At 37.6% G+C, this 14,464-nt stretch overlaps 1 protein-coding gene across 3 annotated transcripts; it reads right to left on the bottom strand.

Annotated features, from left to right (window-relative positions):
• Positions 1–279: 279 nt before the first annotated feature.
• On the bottom strand, positions 280–9,903 carry LOC117994958 (zinc finger protein 468-like). 3 transcript variants are annotated; one of them, XM_034982933.2, is made up of 11 exons: positions 9,628–9,903; positions 8,652–8,765; positions 7,807–8,107; positions 6,743–6,951; positions 6,101–6,303; positions 5,762–5,869; positions 4,122–4,349; positions 3,076–3,187; positions 2,298–2,402; positions 1,445–1,578; positions 280–654 (listed from the first exon to the last, which is right to left on the bottom strand). In XM_034982933.2, exons 1-11 carry the CDS (start codon positions 9,757–9,759, stop codon positions 639–641), a joined length of 1,662 nt encoding a protein of 553 aa, XP_034838824.2. In that variant the 5' UTR covers positions 9,760–9,903; the 3' UTR covers positions 280–638. The 3 variants fall into 3 exon arrangements, with proteins under 3 accessions (XP_034838824.2, XP_069364604.1, XP_069364603.1); XM_069508503.1 differs by having other exon boundaries at positions 1,539–1,578; XM_069508502.1 differs by having other exon boundaries at positions 280–1,578.
• Between the last annotated feature and the right edge of the window lie 4,561 nt (positions 9,904–14,464).

The raw sequence follows: 14,464 nt of genomic DNA, 5'->3' as shown, positions 1-14,464 counted from the left end.
TATCGGCTGTGCTTATTCATCTGAGCGGCTGAGATTGATTGAAAGGAGTCAGTGAAATTTTCTCTGGTCAGGGTCTGATGGCTTTGGTCAAGGCTAGTTTCCACTCCATCGGCAAAGCCGTACCGCCAAGCGATTTAGCGTTCCGGTACGATGCCGTGTAGAACTAAAAAGTGTGCAGGTTAGCCCGCTATCATCTTAAACTGCATCATCACTTTCACCAGACAAGATTGCAGTCAAGGGATAATGGGTACTTATTTGAATTAAAAATATATTTATATATATATTCGATAGTTTATTATCAGAGTATTTTAAACATACTTTTTTGGAATGTCAAGCTGTTTTTAGATTGAACAAACTTTTTTTGGAATTGCAAGCTGTTTTTAGATCACACGTCATCTATTTTAAGATTACAAGGTATTTGTCGTAATTAAATGATTGACAGAATTTCGATAGTTTATTTTTTTATGGTCTATCCTCGTTTTAAACACCGCCGAGTTCAGGGGAACCCTTGAACGCGTACAGCAGGTGTTTGTGCTGCGACTTCTCGTGCGTCTTGCGCGCAAAGTCCTGCGCGAATGTGGCGAGGCAATAGCTGCATTTGTGAGGTCGCTCACCAGTGTGTGTGCGTTTGTGGTTGATTAGCAAGTGGTTCGTCTGGAAAATGGAGAATTCTCTTATCTTACAACCGAAATTAAGAGGGGACTCTAGTCCCAAGGAATTAAAGAAATATGTATTAAATGATGTAAAATATAAATGATTTTTATTATTTATTTATACACCGTCGAGTTCAGGGGAACCCTTGAACGCGTACAGCAGGTTTTTATGCTGCGACGTCTCGTGTCTTGCGCGCCAAGTGCTTCGCGAATGTGGCGAGGCATTTGTGTGTACGTTTTTGATTGATTAGCATGCGGTTCGCCTTCGTCTTAGGCGGAGCGCGCATTGCGGTGCGGTGAGTTGGGGTGCGTTTTAAAATCCGTAAATTTAAATTTAAATCAAGTAAAATCCGGTGCGGAATTAATTGCGCAGTGCGCGCGCTTCTATGTAATTCTATAGTTCACAGATTTTGAGGGGGAAATAACGTACGGAAATTTACCGTGGTGCGCGCTGGCCTTACACGCAACATTCTGCGAGAATGCGGCATGACAGCAGCAGATCCCTTATTTAATTTTTTAATGTTTTTACTTTTTTAGTTTGCAGTCGAGTTTTTATGAAATCGGAAGCTGTTTTTAGATTGCATAAACTTTTTTTTGGAATGTCAAGCTGTTTTTAGATTGAACGAACTTTTTTGGAATTTCAAGCTGTTTTTAGATCACACGTCATCTATTTTAAGACTACAAGGTATTTTTCGTAATTAAATGATTTACACAATTTCGATAGTTTATTTTTTTATGGTGTATCCTCGTTTTAAACACCACCGAGTTCAGGGGAACCCTTGAACGCGTACAGCAGGTGTTTGTGCTGCGACTTCTCGTGCGTCTTGCGCGCAAAGTCCTGCGCGAATGTGGCGAGGCAATAGCTGCATTTGTGAGGTCGCTCACCAGTGTGTGTGCGTTTGTGGTTGATTAGCATGCGGTTCGTCTGGAAAACGGAAAAGTCTCTTATCTTATAACCGAAATTAAGAGGAGAGGTTGTAAATTTTCATACAAAAAGCGATAACGTTTTTCTTCACGTAAATGTAGTCCAATTTTCATAGTTTTTAGAAATGTTGTAGATATAAACGTTTTCGTTTTAAAGAAATATTGGTACTGATTCTGAGCACAACAAAATTTTAGAGTATTCTCATCCTGTCATCATCCCATGGGATTTTTGAAAACCTAATCCACGCGGACGAAGTCGCGGGCATCATCTAGTCTCTATATATAAAAATGAATCGCTAAATGTGTTGCTGATCGCAAATCTCGAGAACAGCTGAACCGATTTCGCTAATTCTTTTTTTATAATATTTCTTGAAGTACGAGGATGGTTCTTATGAAGAGAAAAAAAAATAAAAAATTTGAATCGACTGTTAGGCGGTACGAAGTTCGCCGGGGCAGCTAGTATTAATATAAATAAGTAAGGTTTAAATTACAAAGTATTTGAATGAATGACATAGTTTTATTAGGGGAGTCGCCAGAATTTTTTAACTTATAAGGGACCCCCTTAAGGGGCGTCTCCAAAAAGGTTGAAAAACACTGCTCTAGAGGCATTGCCACTGTCATTCAACCTGTCGCGTAATATAGAGACTATCATTTTAGTTTGGTTTACAGATTATGTAGAACAGAATTAGCCACGTTGGATGGCAGCACTAAAGCACTCACATGGAATCCTCGACCACAGAGATCACATATCTTGTTCTTCGGCTTCTCGTTCTTCTCGTGGACGAACTTCTTGTGTGTTCTCAACGCGAAACCGTTTATGAAGTGCTGGAAAATTAATTTTAAAAAATATCGGTCAATAGGGTATTGGACTGTAGTAATAAAATGAAGTGATTTTTTTGTATGGTGGTAGTTTATGGGGCTAGAATTAATAAGGCTGCATCATTACTTAGGGATGGGGAGACAGGATGTAACCAGAACGCTAGCAAAAACGAAGACAGGTGATAGAACTGATGATTATTGATATCTTAAAAGACGCGAAATAAAAAAATCTTGTATTTTTAAAAGTTCACAATATATTTAAATATATAAAACGAAAAGGTGACTGACTGACTGACTGATCTATCAACGCACAGCTCAAACTACTGGACGGATCGGGCTGAATTTGGCGTGCACAGCTATTATGACGTAGGGGTTGACTCCTAAGGGGGTGAAATAGGGGTTCAAAATTTGAGAAGTCCACGCGGACGTAGTCGCGGGCATAAGCTAGTTGCAAATAAAACATATAGGTACTGACACTCAACGAACGCCGCATCGTAGGCGAGGGCGGGGCATTGACCCGAGTTTTGCACGCTATACATTGCGGGTTTGAAAAACACTAAAACTACAAGACAAGACAAATGTTATTGGCATTGGATTGTGTGTAGGTAGTATAACAATAACGTCAAGTTTTTGCTAGCGTTCTGGTTACACCCTGTATTAATTCTATGAAAAATGTTACCTTGTCACACTGTTCGCAATAGTGCTGACTCTTTCTAACGTGTACCAGTTTATAATGATTAACCATGTACACTTTCCGACTGAAAATCTTCCCACAGTCCGGGCAAGGGACCCTGAAAAATTGCCATGCCAAAAATTAAAAAAAAAAAACCGTCTCATCTAGTGCGACAAGGCTATCTTGGCGCGTGGCAAAAATCAGAACTAACGTTGCCGTCAAGTGTCCCCTTTGTTATTGCTTGAATATTCTAACTCGTTGTTTTCCAACAGCGCCCTCCGAGTCAATGTCATTCAAGTGCCAAAAGAGCCCTGTCGCACTGTAATAGGGATGATGACTACTAGTCAAATCAGCGACTTTTTACCAAACGTCAAAACGCTTGCGTAGTAAGGGAGTTTGTATGAAATACACATATGTGACGTCATAATCGTTTGTAGTACAGTACGCGGCCAAAAGTGATGAACATCGATCTTTAGAAGGAGACAGAATTTGTAGAGCACTGTCTCGGTCGTTTAGACCGACAAAGCGTCATATGGGTATAAGTGACAGAGACAACACTATACAAAGACGAAATGTCATTCTAAAGGCCGAATTTCATTATTTTCGGCCGCGTGCTGTAATTTGACGTACTTTTTTAGGTAAAGCGATAATTTAAAATGGTTAGCAAACTTAAAACTAACAGCGGACATTGATTTTACGAATTTTTGAAGACCCGCTATTTTATAGTTCCTATGAAATAATTAATTAATGACATAGAGAACAACCCAATTTCCATTTTTTAATTTCGCTAACTATGCCGGCGTATGTGTGTAAATATATATAAAGAAAAGCTGACTGACTGACTGACTGATTGCTGGCTAACTAACTGATTTATTGACTGACTGACTGACCAACTGATCTATCAACGCACAGCTCAAACTACTGGACGGATCGGGCCAAAATGATTTTTGAGAATCCAACCCCAAAGGGGGTACATTTAAAAATAATTTTATATACAGGCTGTTCTTGTCAAAATGTTCGCTAGTTTTATACAGGCTGTTGCGTATACTCACTTCTCTCGTACTCTGCGGCGGTGCGCGACCGCGTACTCTAGGTGCCGTTTGTAAAAGTACTCGCTGGGGAACTGCAAGTCGCACTCGACGCAGTACGCTAGCTCCTCAACTATAGGCTTCTTTCTCTCTTCCTTTATTTGATGCTTTATCAACATATGCTCTTCGAGATAGCTTTTTTGTTTGAACTCGAATTTACATATATGGCACACCGCTGGTGTATGCTTGACCCTGCAATTAAAAAAAAACAAATTCAAATCACTACCCTGTCCGTTTGATGGTTTATTGGTTTGTCCTTCATTCACGACGCAACGGAGCAACGGATCGACGTGGTTTTTTTACATGGGTATAATTTAAGACTAAGAAGAAGAAGCTGTGATAGCCTAGGGGTTAGAACGTCCGCCTTCTAATCGGAGGTCGGGAGTTCGATCCCGGGCACGTACCTATAACTTTTCAGAGTTATGTGCGTTTTAATTATGTAATTAAATATCACTTGCTTTAACGGTGAAGGAAAACATCGTGAGAAAACCTGCATGCCTGATAGTTCTCCATAATGTTCTCAAAGGTGTGTCAAGTCTACCAATCCGCACTTATGGCCAGCATGGTATACTATGGCCAAAACCCTTCTCACTCTGAGAGGAGACCCTGTGCTCTGTAGTGAGCCGGTGATGGGTTGATCATGATGAATTTAAAACCTGGAGAGTGACATAGGCTACTTTTTATCCCGGAAAATCAAAGAGTTCCCTCGGGGTTTTTAAAAACCTAAATCCACGCGTACGAAGTCGCGGGCATCAGCTAGTGTCTCTATAAAGTTTTTGTTGAAAAATCTGGCCATCTGGTGAATGATGCAGTTTAAAATGGCAAGCGGTTTAACCTGAAGGGGTTTATTTTTCAAACTCACATCCCTGATTGGTTTAAACTCTGCACGGAACGCCAAATCGGAACGCTACAGGTGTGCTATTGACTAAGACGGATCGTGGGGTGGTTATTATGCTGTGATATGCCCAGTGTCCACCAAAGCTGGGATGTGTTTAACAGACCAGTAATATTACTGACAAATGACGTGATAATTTTTTACGTCATCAATAATCAGATTGCTCTGTTAAATAATCTTCGCCCATCTCCGCTTTGTTGCATTATAAAAAAATAAAAATAAAAATCTTTTTTATTCAAATAAACTTTTACAAGTACTTTCGAATAGTCGGATGCATCTACCACTGGTTCGGAATGCTTTTTCTACCGAGAAGAACCAGCAAGAAACTCGGCGGTTGCTCTTTTCAAATATTTGATACAGGTACAAGATTATGCCATGTATAAAATAGTATTTGCAGTCTTGTGCGTTGCTGGAACGAGCTGCAGGTCAAATCCACGCTCTTTTATCATTTAGATAATCTTCAATTGTGTAATATGCTTTTTTCAGGAGCATATTTTTAATAGATTTTTTAAACTTGTGCAAAAGTAAGTCCAAAATAGTTTGCTGTTGAACCTGTGCCTAGCTTTAATAGAAATGTGCCCATCATCCTTTAAATTAGAGAATGACATCAGAATCAACACAGTAGTCAGAAAATATTTAAGGGATTACAACACTCTGATCCTGCAAATTTTCATAGTTTGCACGATATTTTAATTTAAAAAAATGTTACCTGATGTGATGTTCGATGCCACTCTTCTGGTGGAATTTCTTGCCGCAGTAATCGCAAATTTGTGTCTTGTGGAGGCTTCGGTAGTGCCAGTGGTATTGGGGAAGGGCTCTGGCGAAAGAAGGCGGACTTCAAAAACTAAAAGATAGAACGGCGTACATCTATGTGGTAATTCATTATTCAGGGATTTGCTGAGTTTTTCACTGAAATGGCAGCGCAGCACTGCCACAGTGAAGGCGGCTCAGTTTGATTATAGTTAGATATTTTTCACAGACTCAACCATAGTGGCCTTGTTTTCAACATCAACAACATGCATTACATATAACAAAAAATATAACGTACCTGAACTCCATATTGCATAGCGTACAGCTGTAGATAATAGAATGGCGTGCGCCTAAGTGGCAATTCATGTATTTACGGGATTTGCTGAGAATGCCGCAGAAGTGGCAGCGCAGCAGGGCCACGGGGTGAGCGTCCCAGTGCTCAGCCATGGCCTCGTGGTTCTCCACCATCGTGTCACATTCTGAACACTTAATACCACCGTTCTGGAAAAAATGATCAATCCATCATCGACCCCTAATGAGCACTTCTCACGGCTCACGGCCTAAAGCCCAGCACGCTTTTCTAGTGTAAATTCGCAGACTTTTGAGATTATTCTCAAACACAATACTCTCAGTCGCGGAAGTTTCCAATTCCATTCCCAAAAATATTTTAATATTTTTGTGGTTACACCACCAATTCACGAATTTCGGATTTTTTTCCTCTACTTATACTATAAAACCTACTCGAACCGTCTGCTTCTAGGTCAACAGGAAGATAGCTTTTGATTCTCTTTTCGTACAGAAACAACAGACAACCAAGTGATCCTATATAAGGGCTCCTTTTTTCTTTTAAAGTACTGAACTCTAATAATGGACTGAATTGAGATCTTTCTTTTATGAAGGTCGGGTAAAAGATTTTTTACATTTAACTTATTTCTATTACCTCCACTTTTTCGCTAAGATCCCGTATCTTGGTCTCATACATCTTCTTGATAAGAATGTTAGTGTATTGATCCATATTCTTGATCTTGAAGGATTTCTTTGTGTCCCGCTCCATAGACAACACATCCTTCAGAGTATAGTCTACATTCTCTATATACTTTACTCTTTCTGCGTCAGTGTATTTGATGGTTCTTTTATTTATTCTTTTATCTGAAAAATAAAGATATAGTTACAGTGCGACAAGGCTCTCTTGGCACTTGAATGACATAGACAGGGGGGCGCTGTTGGAAAACAAAGGCTTTCAATATTCAAACAAGAACAAAGGCAAAACTTGATGGCAATGTTAGTTCCGATTTTCGCCACGCGCCAAGACAGCCTTGTCGCACTGTATGTAACTCTATATAGCGAAATTTAAGGGACCGGGTATTTTATTGCGTTATAAAGAGTTTTCGTTAAACAGAGAGTTAAAAAGTGAGCGATACCAAAAGATTCTTAGCAATTTCTACGCTTTAAGGAGTTTTTCGTTAAATAGAAGTTCGTAATATTATAGTTGGCAATGGGCCTCATAAGAAAGCTCAGAGTCACTCAGCGGGCGATGGAGAGAGCTAAGTGCGGAGTTTCTCTACGTGATCAATGAGGAAATGAGGAGATCCGTAGGAGAACTAGAGTAACCGACAAAGCTCAATTCGGAAAATCGATAAACGTTGGGGTCTCAAGGTGCTGCATCGGAAGACGCAGCGTTGGATATATAGTATGTCATTATCCTAATCCTAATAAATGTGAAAGTGTGGTTGTTTGGATATTTGTAACTCAATCACACAAAAACGGCTGAACGGATTTGGATGGGAATGGAGATAGTTTATACCCTGAATTAACATATAGGCTACTTTTTATCCCGGAAAATCAAAGAGTTCCCACAGGATTTTTAAAAACCTAATTCCATGCGGACGAAGTCGTGGGCATTAGCTAGTAGCAAAATAAAGAATTATTGTTTTGTCAAAGTTAGTAGTAAAAATTTATTTTAAATATTTCAACGTCTGTCAGTCATGATGACTACCTACTTACCTAGAGGATTGAGCTTCTTCTTCTTCTTCTTTTTCTCCTCCTTAACCATAATCGGCATATCCGGTTTGGATTCCTCATCAGGGTCGGACGCGAACCGGTCATCATCATCATCATCTTGATAACCCTCTTCCTTGATATGGCAAGCTGAAGTTGCTGGGTATACATCAACTTGTAAAGGGACCTCAAATAGTAGGCTCTCAGGCTTTACTTTAGGTTTGAAGTCCTCATTCTGGACTAGGATTTGGTCATAGTGGTCCTTTTTATAAGTTTTTAGAGTTGTTAGTTCAGATATTGGTGTAGACTGAAAGTAATAATGGTGTACATGGTGAAAGGAGACTGACCAGTTTTGGGCACAGTCCTGTTACAGAAAGAAAAAATTGGAAAATCCTCTATTTTATGATAAACCAAAATCAAAAAAAAAATTAATTGAATTTTCAGTTGCTAATTATACAAAAACTAGTTTATGCTTGCGATCCTACTAACTAAACTAGTTTATGCTTCCTGGATCTAGGTGCCTCTTTGGATGCCTAGTCTGGGTCTAGGAAGTGTTTCATGTCACGATATTTATACGTACAAATATGCATTAACAGCTTTTATTTAGTTAAGTTAGTTTTAGTTAGTTAAGTTTTTTACCTATATTTTATTAAATTTGTATATATTTGTTTTATTAAATGTATTATTGAAATTTACGAGATCAATACATTAAAAAAAAATCGTCTATTAGAGTGAATAGGCATCTTCTAGGCAAGCGCGCTCCATTTTAGGCTGCATCATCACTTGCCAGCAGGCCTGATTGCAGCCAAGCGCTAGTCTATAAATATTTTTTAAAAACCCAAACATATTACCAGTAGTCCCTCAAAGTAGCTGTGTGCAGTCTGCACCCTCTTGCGAAAGACTGCAGCCTTCTTCAATAGAGCTATACACTCCCAGCACAGAAGAATGTTGTAGAATTTGCAGTCCTGGAATCAGATTTATGTTACACTATAGTCTATAACTTGGTCAGGGCCATCTTTACCCATGGGTTCAAAGAGTGTGGTGCACACGGGCACTGAGCCCTAGGGGGCACTAAGCCCTAGGGGGCGCAAGCCAACCGCCCATAAATTTCGATAGGTACCTACTACACTACTACGAGACCACATGAATGGAGGCGGGGGTACAGCCAGTGGCGTAGCAAATAGGGTGGCAAGCCGATGCTAAAAAGGAAACAAATATCTCTCCCAAGGGCAATTCTATCAATTTTTGAGCGCCTAGATTTGATTTTGAAGGGAGCCGAAAAGGACACAAATATGCATTCCTTGAGTGATATTTAAAAAAAAATCGCTTTCGCACCCCGAATACGCTTAAGCGGGCCCTGAACTTTGATAAGCTGTTTCGTCCGTGTGGACTAAACAACTTTCAAACCCATATTTCACTACCTTAAGGGTTGAATTTTCAAAATCCTTTCTTAACGGATGTCTACCTCATAATAGCCATCTGCATGTCAATTCAGCCAGATCCATCCAGTAGTTTCAGCTGTGCGTTGATAGATCAGTCAGGCAGTCAGTCACCTTTTCCTTATAATTATGTAGATATTATAATGCATGTCTATCTGTTAACTTTTTCGAGACTAAACCGCTGAACCGATCTTGACAAAATTTTGGCACAGAGATAAGTAGCTTACATGATAGAGAACGAGCACAGACTACTCTCTCTGATGAGTTCGAGATTTTCTGAGACCTAAATCGACGTAGGTATACAAAGTCACGGAGTCGACGGATATCAGTTAGTAAATAAATAAAACCTCTCCGAAGTCTCTTTGGGCTTGATAAGTTAGTTATTTACCTCTGATACAGACAGTTCATTTCCCAGGAATATAAAAAACAAGTCAACATTTTCATTCAAAGGCAGAAGTATGCGGTCAACGCACAGACACCCTCTGCATATATTGCCCGTTTCACTTTTTACGGAGTTCATTTTTAACTAATACCGATACGTATAACTTAAAGCCTAAATTCTACATTGTATTCACGTTAATAGAGCAAATTTTAACATTAAAAACTTAATAAAATTAAGTAAAATCACAATTTGCAAATCGCATTCGGATGAATCTGACACTGTCTGACACATATGTAAAAAGTACTCTGTGATCCATGCTATGTCGTCTTCGAAGAAATCTCTTCGGACTATAATAACTAGCGCCAACTAGTGGTCATAGACATTTTTATTTGCAAGTGTTGCTACATTTAAAAATTCAATTAATTTTTATAGTGGCCACATTGTCATAATCGCCACTGCCGCCATTGTCCGGTAGGAATAAGGCTAAGCGCGCACTGCGATGCGATTTTTGTCCACATGTTCAATGCAAAATTTAATCGCAATATTATTATTCCTACGCGCACCACGATTTATTTGCATACCACGAAAGACAGGGAGCCGAAATCAGTGAATACCTACTGTACCACCATGAAAACAAGACGTGAAGAACATTTAATAAATTATATCAAATAGAGTGAACATTTAACTATGGATTTAAAAAAGAAAATATGCATAATTATTTACTACTTAATATTACATAAAAGGAATTTGAAGAAGAAAAATACAAAACGTTACTGGGTCCATCCTTTAACAGCATTAAGGCCTCTAAAAGGCTTTTTTACGAACGATATTATTATAATGATCTTCGTGCATATAACAGGAAGTTCTTTGATTATTATCAAATTCGCATCGCACCGCAGTAACGAATATTAATCGCATGCGATTTTTCTTCGCAGTGCGTGGATGATAATGTATTTTGATGGTTCACAGATTTGCGATTTTTTTCGCAACGATTTATTTTCGCTATGCGCGCTTAGCCTTATAGTGTTCTGACTCTATGGTTGCCGCCCATGCCGCCATTTGTTTTTGTATCTGCTGTCATTTAATCCGTGATTATTTTTCTAATAATTTTGGTGTGATTTCATGTGATTTCATTGCTAATTCGCGTCGAGTTGAACTATCCTCAAAAGTGTTCAGCGCACCAATTGTTTTAGAGATTTTGAACTACGTTTTATATTAAGTACGTAGGGTTAAATTCAGTGCACAAACTTGGACGAATATGTACATTACACAAACTGTTTTAGAGATTTCGGACTTCTTTTATTAAATTTAAGTACCTATTTAGTGTTAAGTTCAGTGCACAAACAGTTTTAGAGATTTTGGACTCATTTTCATATTTAAGTATAAGTATGTAAATATCAAGATGTCAAATTGCTTTGTTATACACGGACAAGGTAAATGTTTTGATTGTTTATTTTATTAACGGCTGAATTCAAGTAATACCTAATCACTCTACCTGTAATGTGTCGATAAGTTACTTAGCAAAGTCAAAAAAACCGGCCAAGTGCGAGTCAGACTCGCGTACGAACGGTTCCGTACCAGTATCTATAATATCGGCAAAACAATCATGTCTGTTGAATGGGAGCCCCCTTAAATATTTATTTTATTCTGTTTTTTAGTATTCGTTGCTATAGCAGCAACAAAAATACATCTGTGAAAATTTCAACTCTCTTACTATCACAGTTCATGAGATACAGTCTGGTGACAGACTGACAGACAGACGGACGGACGACGGATTGGATGCAGAGTGCTAAGTGCGGATTAGCAGGCATGTAGGTTCCTCACAATGTTTTGCTTCACCTTCACCAAGCTGTGGAGTGGAAGTCTATCGGTTGAAACTAACATAATAATATAATTGTTAAGGTTTTGTACCAAAAATGTTAAAAAGCAATACTTATATTTTATTATTATGACTAAGTCTGTATGTCTGTCACACCTGCTTATTACAGTATCTACTTATGCTATTAACTTGAAATGACTATAGTTTTAAATAATGCAATGCAATTGCAAAATGTACGACTTTAAAGTGGAACATTATATGAAAGGGTTTCATTTACATTCTTATAAATAGGTTTTTATTTATTTTTAAGCAAAGTTGGGAAATTAAGGTGTAACACCCCTGTACCTCTGAGGACCACATACAGCTGTCTGTCCTGTTCCTGATCTCGCCTCTAGTTGCGCAAAGATGGCCATAGGCAAAATTCGGTTAGCAGGATATTTAATTTTGAAAAAAATATTAATTTTTTTACAGTTTTGACGCCAAATGAACTGAAGCTGAAGAAAATAATTACAAAGTTGAAGAAACAAGTGCGCAGAAAACAAGATAGCAAACAAGTCTCTTAATGATACAATCAGGTTTCTTGCCACATAAAATTATTCGTGCACTTTCGGGATGATCGCATGAGTCTCGATGGATTGACGCTAATTCCCTGAAAACAGCGAAGGACCCTTAATATGGAACACAACATTGGCAGTGTCCTCTCCGAGAATTACATATTATTATATTTTGTCTCATTTGCTGTGGAGCTGGAGACCCTGAGGCCACGGCGTAGTGCCAAAAATAAGGCTAGCCATAAGTGTTATTGTTAAATAAATCATAAAAAGTATCTATTGTTTTTGTTAATTTCCTTGATCCCTCCATTTTATTAATAATAATGATAAAGTCAGTCTAATGGAAACAGTGAAAATGGTGGGAAATCAAAAATAAGTTGTGTATTCCCAGATTAACTAGGGATAAAGTATCAAATACGTTTTCCTAGTTAATCCGATGTCACAACCTATTTTTTTTTATTTCCCACCATTTTCACTGTTTTCATTAGATCTATAGTAGACATTTTAAGAGTGTTCAATATAGTACGTAGGTATATATATATATATATATATATCGAGTTTTGTCTATGACCACTAGATGGCGCTGCTTTCTAAGAAATAAAATTTGACGTGAGATGTACATCTATTTCAGGTATACATATTAATCTATGCTGTGATCTGACATCTAACATTTTGTTTTTCATTTTTTTTCTTTTTTAAATGTCAAACACACAGACTATAATATAGTCTTTGAGAATGCTTTTTGATTAATCATAGATAAAAGATAAAACGAGCCGAGACCCTATTAATTTGTATGTTTCCCTTTCTTACAATTGCCACACCAGAAAATGTTTAGAAGTTTAGTACAAAAAAAACAAAAATGTTGTTTTATAATATGATAGGCTATATATATATAATCCCGTGCCGCCAAGCGATTGAGCGTTCCGGTACGATGCCGTGTAGAAACCGAAAAGAGGCATGTGTTTAGTACAAAAAAACGGTCATATCCCTAATCCGTTCCAAGTTAGCCCCACCAGCCTACTGATTCGCTTACTCAGTGTCTAACACTAAATGACATAGGTGGACCAGAATCTCATGAAAAATGATTCAAATGAGATTCTTGTTTACTTATAGCCACCAAGCTCGTTTGACATTTATTTTCAATCCACTGAAAGTTTTTTACGAAAAATTATCTTAATGTCTCTGTATGAAGCAGCAATGTAGAACATTCCAATGTCAATTAATGAGCTCAGTGACTATCATTCAGCATTAGACACTGAGTTAGTGAATCACTCCACACAGGTGAGATCGCAGTGAAGAGCTAACTTGTAAGGGAATAAAAAAGATACATAACTATTCGTTTCTACTAGAAATAAAAAAAGAAGGTTCTAGTACTTTAGATAGTATATTCAAATCTCTTTTATTCATTTTTGTAGTTAATTTTTTTCCTATAACTTATTAAAAAATTAATCACGTACCTGACTAACTACCTATCTACTGAAAATTATCATCAATCATTATTACAATCTCAATAGGCTACTTGACTCATATCTAATTTCGTCCAATAAATGATTATTTATTATAGTATTTTGCTTAAGACAACGAAATATATCAATAACAATTATTAAAAACGCAGGATGGATATATAAATCCAATTTAAAAAAATACAATTTTTATTTTTATTTGAAACGCAGAAAACGCTGTCAGCCATGATGTGACGTCATTAAATATGTAAACAAAGAAATGTCATCCATATGTCACGCGTGGACTAACGTAGTATCCATATATATAAAATTTAAAGTCCGTAAAAGTTTGTCAGGACTTTAAATTATCTACTTTTTTTACATTCTCGGATGATACAATAACGATAATTACTATATTTTTGATGTAAACTAGTATAGAAGTCATGTTTATTAAACTTTGGGAGGTTATGCTGTTGTTTACAAATGCATGACGTCAGAGCACAGATAATCTATCGGCCAAACATGGCCGACAGTGTTTTCACCTGTCTAAGAAAAATATATTTTTAAATTAAAGTTTTACGGTTTTTAGGGCGCAAAAAAATATAGTGTTAATTTTTTGATCTAATAGGACAAATATTAACCATTTAAGACCTACTTAAAAAAATTGTCAACTAGCCTATTATTGTTCTGATTGGCTGAATATGTGCGAATCTTGTTGCAACAATGCATTGTAGCCAATAGTGAGCGAGCCTCAACCAATCAGAGGTGATTGCGATCGTGACATTGTAGCTGTCAATCTCCCGCAATCGCGCAGCTGGTAATTTTCAAAATAGTTGACATGTTTCTAAAGTTACCCGTAATCACTGTGATCATGGTAGTAATTTATGATTCAAAACTATCAACACTGATTAAACTATGTCTATGGCTTACTGTTAGGTCACACTGTCGTGTCTATAGGTATTTTGTATATATCCCTGTTTGTGTTAAGTACATTATTTTGTATTGGTTTAGTACCTTCATAGTACGTAAAT

Source organism: Maniola hyperantus, chromosome 28, assembly GCF_902806685.2.
Source record: "Maniola hyperantus chromosome 28, iAphHyp1.2, whole genome shotgun sequence".
NCBI lineage: Eukaryota > Metazoa > Arthropoda > Insecta > Lepidoptera > Nymphalidae > Maniola > Maniola hyperantus.
This window is presented reverse-complemented; position numbering and strand designations above follow the sequence as displayed.